Source organism: Berghia stephanieae, chromosome 11 (assembly GCF_034508935.2).
Source record: "Berghia stephanieae isolate SIO BIC M18660-M18661 chromosome 11, UCSD_Bste_1.3, whole genome shotgun sequence".
Taxonomy (NCBI): domain Eukaryota; kingdom Metazoa; phylum Mollusca; class Gastropoda; order Nudibranchia; family Aeolidiidae; genus Berghia; species Berghia stephanieae.
In genome coordinates, this window is record NC_088370.1 from 35,350,177 (window position 1) to 35,357,676 (window position 7,500).

General features: G+C 36.4%; 1 protein-coding gene across 1 annotated transcript in view; it reads right to left on the reverse strand.

The window, feature by feature from the left end:
• The window catches only part of LOC144956644 (uncharacterized), a 35,601-nt gene that overhangs the window by 12,162 nt on the left and 15,939 nt on the right, over nucleotides 1–7,500 (reverse strand). The window contains exons 7-10 of the mRNA XM_078887287.1: nucleotides 6,825–6,956; nucleotides 5,059–5,187; nucleotides 2,099–2,227; nucleotides 1,045–1,176 (exon numbers count right to left, since the gene is read on the reverse strand). Of these exons, the coding sequence (XP_078743413.1) occupies nucleotides 1,045–1,176; nucleotides 2,099–2,227; nucleotides 5,059–5,187; nucleotides 6,825–6,956 (522 nt within the window). The remainder of the gene's footprint in view (nucleotides 1–1,044; nucleotides 1,177–2,098; nucleotides 2,228–5,058; nucleotides 5,188–6,824; nucleotides 6,957–7,500) is intronic.

Genomic DNA, 7,500 nt, shown 5'->3' on the forward strand with positions numbered 1-7,500 from the left:
TGTTCTAAAAGATTATCAATGATGCAATATCTTCTAAAAGCTTATCCATGATGCAATCTGCTTGTTCTAAAAGATTATCAATGATGCAATATGTTCTAAAAGCTTATCCATGATGCAATATGTTCTAAAAGCTTATCAGGGATACAATCTATTTGTTCTAAAAGCATTTCATTAATGCATCTGTTTATTCTAAAAGCTTATCAATTATGCAATCTTATTTGTTCTAAAAGCGTATCAATGATGCAATCTGTTTGTTCTAAAAGCTTATCCATGATGCAATATGTTCTAAAAGCTTATCAGGGATACAATCTATTTGTTCTAAAAGCATTTCATTAATGCATCTGTTTATTCTAAAAGCTTATCAATTATGCAATCTTATTTGTTCTAAAAGCGTATCAATGATGCAATCTGTTTGTTCTAAAAGCTTTTCAATAATGCAATATCTTCTAAAAGCTTATCAATGATGCAATCTGTCTGTTCTGAAAGCCAATCAGTGATGCAATCTGTTTGTTCTAAAAGCTAATCAATGATACAATCTGTTTGTTCTAAAAGCTAATCAATGATACAATCTGTTTGTTCTAAAAGCTTTTCAATAATGCAATATGTTCTAAAAGATTATCAATGATGCAATCTTATTTGTTCTAAAAGCTTATCAATGATGCAATTTGTTTGTTCTAAAAGCTAATCAATGATGCAATCTGTTTGTTCTAAAAGCTTTTCAACAATGCAATATGTTCTAAAAGCTTATCAATGATGCAATCTTATTTGTTCTAAAAGCTTATCAATGATGCAATTTGTGTGTTCTAAAAGCTTATCAATAATGAAATCTGTTTGTTCTAAAAGCTTATCAATAATGAAATCTGTTTGTTCTAAAAGCTTATCAATAATGCAATATGTTCTAAGAGCTTATCAATAATGAAATCTGTTTGTTCTAAAAGCTTATCAATAATGCAATATGTTCTAAGAGCTTACCAATGATGCAATCTGTTTGTTCTAAAAGCTAATCAATGAAGACGAATGATTGTAAGATCGTATGACACTTACCCAAACTGATGAGATTTCCAAGAGCTTTGAGAGCAGACAAGACTATAGTGGCATCGTGCTGGAATTCCTGAAGACAGTTGAGTATGGCAGGAACAACACCGGCGTTCTTGATGCGAACTTTGTTTTCTTTGTCTGAAGTCAAAAGGGTTTTATAATGACAACGCACGTATTACAGGGGTATTCAAATGTTATATAGGGAGGGGGAAATTGGTCCATAACTGTTTTATAAACAAAATCAATTGAGAAAATTGTATAGAGTATTGATAATGATAAGAAGCGAATAGAGAATTGATATTTTCAGACTACAAATAAGAAAAATCATGTTTTGTAGGCAAGAGGGGTATTTACATATTTTTATTATCAAAGAAGACTGAAGATTGAAATATTATATCTAATGGTCATTCTTTGTCCTATTTTTGATAATTAAAAAAATATTTTAATTCCCTTTATTCATCCCGTAGAGGAAATTTGTCTTTAGGGTCTATTCCAAGGGAAGACTGGAACAACCCAGGCATCAGCCGCAGTGCAGCGCCGCAAAGTGAGCTAGGGCGGAGTGACTTGCTCAATCAAGACCACACAGCGCAGTGGGTGTTCGAACTTGGTACCTTTTGGGTACAAAGAAAAGACCGTATCGCTGTGCCACGTCGTCCCCTGTGTGTTTTTTTTTTGTTCCCTTTGTGAGGAATGAATACTGAATAATGAAAAACTAGAAAAAAAGGAAATGTTATCTAAGACTATGTGGCCTAGTGGTATGACACTCGCTTTCGGATCGGAAGGTCCTGGGTTCGAGCCTCGCGCTCGGCGCATAGTTGAGTCCTTGGAAAGGCTCTTTACTCACATTCTCTCACCGTACTCAGGTGTAAAATGAGTACCTGGCCGTTAACAGTGTTGTCTTTGTCCGAAAAATTTTAATATCGCCTAACAGGCGTTATGTCCCGTCCTACATGTTAAATGTTGCTGTTGACCAGGAACCCCTTGTAAAGCGCTTTGAGCACGTTTAGTGGAAATCGCGCTATATAAAAGCTCAATTAAATAAATTAATTAAAGAGCTTACTGTTTGCAGAGAGATTCATGATGGCCATACATCCGACATCTTGTATGTCACCGTCTGTGTTGTTCGTCAACATGGCCGATATGACAGCCTTTGAAGCTCCCTGGGACTCGGCCAGTCTTCGAAGATCATCTGCAATGTGAACATTTCATCAATAAAGGTCAGAGTTTTGTTGATAAAAGGAAAAACCGAAACGTCCATTTTTATCTGTTTTCGTATATTAAATTGAAGCTGCATTCAATTTCATGTTGTTATTTATTTAATAAAGATCAGAGTTTTGTGAATGTTTACTTTTTATACTTAACAATTTATTCAAAGTTGTATTGGCGTTTTTTTTTTCGTTTTTATTTTCTTTCTAGAATAGTAATTTTGTAGTATTACCATTGTATGCCCATAGTAAGTATTAGACATAAAATATATAATGAAATAAGTTATCTACACGTTTAATATAATTATAGGATATTGCTGAATACCGAAATCTGCCGAAATCCGCCAAAATATACCGGAATCTACTGCCTACCCTTGCAGTTGCAATCTCTCTCTCTCTCTCTCTCTCTCTCTCTCTCTCTCTCTCTTTGTGTGTGTGTGTGTGAGAGAGAGAGAGGGTGTGGGGAAGGACAGTGAGGGGAATAAGAAGAAGAATAGGTCTATTTTATAAACAATTCCTTTCAGATCTGCATTATGTTTTCATAATTTTTATTGTATATTTCAAACCGACATGCAACGAGAGTAGGTAATATTTTTTTCTATCAAGGTAAGATAAGATAAGATAAGATAAAATTTATTGATCCTGAATGGAAATTATCATAATGTTACACATCACTCACGTTATATTAGCAAAAACTCTTATCTCCTTACCTTCCACGGCCATGTTCCCTATAACCTTGCTTACCTTCCACGGCCATGTTCCCTATAACCTTGCGTACATTCCACGGCCATGTTCTCTATAACCTTGCGTACCTTCCACGGCCATGTTCTCTATAACCTTGCGTACCTTCCACGGCCATGTTTTCTATAATCTTGCTTACCTTCTACGGCCATGTTCCCTATAATCTTGCTTACCTTCCACGGCCATGTTCTCTATAACCTTGCTTACCTTCCACGGCCATGTTCCCTATAATCTTGCTTACCTTCCACGGCCATGTTTTCTATAACCTTGCTTACCTTCCACGGCCATGTTTTCTATAACCTTGCTTACCTTCCACGGCCGTGTTCCCTATAATCTTGTTTACCTTTCACGGCCATGTTTTCTATAACCTTGCTTACCTTCCACGGCATGTTCTCTATAACCTTGCTTACCTTCTACGGCCATGTTCCCTATAATCTTGCTTACCTTCCACGGCCATGTTCTCTATAACCTTGCTTACCTTCCACGGCCATGTTTTCTATAACCTTGCTTACCTTCCACGGCCGTGTTCCCTATAATCTTGTTTACCTTTCACGGCCATGTTTTCTATAACCTTGCTTACCTTCCACGGCATGTTCTCTATAACCTTGCTTACCTTCTACGGCCATGTTCCCTATAATCTTGCTTACCTTCCACGGCCATGTTCTCTATAACCTTGCTTACCTTCCACGGCCATGTTTTTTATAACCTTGCGTACCTTCCACGGCCATGTTCCCTATCATCTTGCTTACCTTCCACGGCCATGTTCTCTATAACCTTGCTTACCTTCTACGGCCATGTTTTCTATAACCTTGCTTACCTTCCACGGCCATGTTCCCTATAATCTTGTTTATCTTCTACGGCCATGTTTTCTATAACCTTGCTTACCTTCCACGGCCATGTTCCCTATAACCTTGCGTACCTTCCACGGCCATGTTCTCTATAACGTTGCGTACCTTCCACGGCCATGTTCTCTATAACCTTGCGTACCTTCCACGGCCATGTTCCCTATAATCTTGCTTACCTTCCACGGCCATGTTCCCTATAATCTTGCGTACCTTCAACGGCCATGTTCTCTATAACCTTGCGTACCTTCCACGGCCATGTTCTCTATAACCTTGCATACCTTCCACGGCCATGTTCCCTATAATCTTGCGTACCTTCCACGGTCATGTTCTCTATAACCTTGCGTACCTTCCACGGCCATGTTCTCTATAACCTTGCGTACCTTCCACGGCCATGTTTTCTATAATCTTGCTTACCTTCTACGGCCATGTTCCCTATAATCTTGCTTACCTTCCACGGCCATGTTCTCTATAACCTTGCTTACCTTCTAGGCCATGTTTTCTTTAACCTTGCTTACCTTCCACGGCCATGTTCCCTATAATCTTGCTTACCTTCTACGGCCATGTTCCCTATAATCTTGTTTACCTTCTACGGCCATGTTTTCTATAACCCTGCTTACCTTCCACGGCCATGTTCCCTATAATCTTGCGTACCTTCCACGGCCATGTTCTCTATAACCTTGCGTACCTTCCACGGCCATGTTCTCTATAACCTTGCTTGCCTTCCACGGCCATGTTTTCTATAATCTTGCTTACCTTCTACGGCCATGTTCCCTATAATCTTGCTTACCTTCCACGGCCATGTTCTCTATAACCTTGCTTACCTTCCACTGCCATGTTTTTTATAACCTTGCGTACCTTCCACGGCCATGTTCCCTATCATCTTGCTTACCTTCCACGGCCATGTTCTCTATAACCTTGCTTACCTTCCACGGCCATGTTTTTTATAACCTTGCGTACCTTCCACGGCCATGTTCCCTATAATCTTGCTTACCTTCCACGGCCATGTTTTCTATAACCTTGCTTACCTTCCACAGCCATGTTTTCTATAACCTTGCTTACCTTCCACGGCCATGTTCCCTAAAATCTTGTTTACCTTTCACGGCCATGTTTTCTATAACCTTGCTTACCTTCCACGGCCATGTTTTCTATAACCTTGCTTACCTTCCACGGCCATGTTCCCTATAATCTTGTTTACCTTCCACGGCCATGTTTTCTATAACCTTGCTTACCTTCCACGGCCATGTTCCCTATAATCTTGCATCCTTGTTCCTGTACCACACGATTGTCGGGGAATTCCATCATGATGTTCACAAGATCTCTCAAAAAACAGGTGTCCACGATAGACTTGCACAGCTTCTCTGTAAAATGAAAAGAAACATCTTAGTCACAATAACGTGAGCTTTAATATAGGGCAATATCCACTAAACGTGCTCAAGGCGCTTTACAAGGGTCCCTAGCCAACAGCAATTAGTAACATAAAGAACGAGACATGACGTCTGTTAGGCGGTATTACATATTTTTCCGAAAAAGACAACGCTGTTTAACGGCAAGGTATTCATCTTACAGCGAGAGAATGTGAGTAAAGAGCCTTTTCCAAGGACTCAACTATGCGCTGAGCGAGGCTCAAACCCAGGACCTTCCGATCCGAAGGCGAGTGTCAAACCACAAGTCCGCATAGCCGCAAAAAAACCCCGATAAAGTTCGGGACTTTTCGATACTGAATTTTATTTTAACCATTTTTCAACCATTGAAATACAAAATAAATAATTTTATCATTGGATTCTTATTCGTATCCTTTACCATAAAAAATATCAGACATCAAAACAGTGTACTACAAAAACACTCAATGACATACGGTACCCTACCCAAGACCCGCCAACTTCGAAATTTAAAAATTCGTAATTTTTAGGAGATAAAAACTGTAGTCGCTATAATTAACTTTAAAAATCAACAATTTACTATCACAGGGAATAAATAACACTTAAAAATCCTGAAAATTGTGTAGCCTCGTGTCAACTTTCATTTTCAATAAGTTTTAAAGACTTAGAGATGCTCAGGAACTTCAGAAATTCATACGGCATTATTGTTTGCAAAGTTTTTGGACTTGCTTCCCATCTATTTGGCTTTAAACACATTGAATGACAAAATAAACACCTTTATCATTGGATTCTTATCCGTATCCTTCACCATAAAAAATATCAGACATCAAAACAGTGTGCTACAAAATAATTCAATTACAAACGGTACCCTACCCAAGACCCGCCAACTTGGAAATATAAAAAAAATCGTAATTTTTAGGAGATAAAAACTGTAGTCGCTATAATTAACTTTAAAAACCAACAATTTACTCTCACAGGGAATAAATAATACTTAAAAATCCTTAACCCTCTCCTTACCAACTATAGGAAAATCGTCACATTCGTTACGAGACAACCAACATTTTTCATATTCAAATTTCTTTTGTACATCATACAATTTAAAATGAAATGAACAGTGTGTTGTTGAGTATGTTTTGCTATAGAAATGATGCATCGCAAGAACTTTACTGATATTGTTTTTGAGTGATAAAAATGTAATTTTGTGTTAGTTGGGTGTGAAGTTTTGGGGAAAATCCTGACAATGGCTGGTAAGGAGAGAGTTAAAATTCTGTCGCTTTCATTTTCAATCAGTTTTAAAGACTTTGAGATGCTCAGGAAGTTCAGACATTGGAGCCAAAATTTCTTAATTGTGACCCCTCGTCTCAAAACGGTATTAAGTCGGGATGACTAAAATGCTGAAAATGGAATTTGTAGCCAGAAATATCAGACTTAAGTTGAGTTTATATGCTTTATATAGGAGAAGGGATATCATATTTTACTGTGCTAAATACCAACGTTTCATATTTTTTAACTCTAATTTGACTTTTTAGCATCTGGTCCATCCCGACATAATACCGTTTTGAGACGAGGGGTCACAATTTTACAAATTTTTCGTAATAGTTGACAGGCTTGCCTACCATGATGAGTAAAAATCTGGCAAAGTGTGACGAAGATTATTTCCAACAGCTCTACACTGGTTGAGAAATAGATCATAGCGTTGTAGAGGAGCTTAAACACGGCCACGGAGCACACGCTCAAAACTGTCTCCTCTGAAATACAAAAGACATGAAAAAGAAATACTTACAAACAGAACGTGAGACAAATGAAAACTATATATATATATAATATATATATATATATATATATATATATATATATATATATATATATATATATATATAATGTTGGTATGTACTTGCAGATTATATGAGTACTCGATTATTTTTGTTAGAGCATATAATAATAATAATAATAATAATAATAATAATAATAATAATAATAATAATAATAATAATAATAATGATAATGATAATGATAATAATAATAATAATAATAATAATAATAATAATAATAATAATAATAATAATAATAATAATAATAATAATAATGATAATGATAATGATAATGATAATGATAATGATAATAATAATAATAATAATAATAATAATAATAATAATAATAATAATAATAATAATAATAATAATAATAATTTCTATGCGCCCCTTTCCATCAAAAGTGATCGGAAGCGCTTATACATAATTTATGCACATGCGATCATATAAATACTTCAATAACATCACTCACAGAAAACTG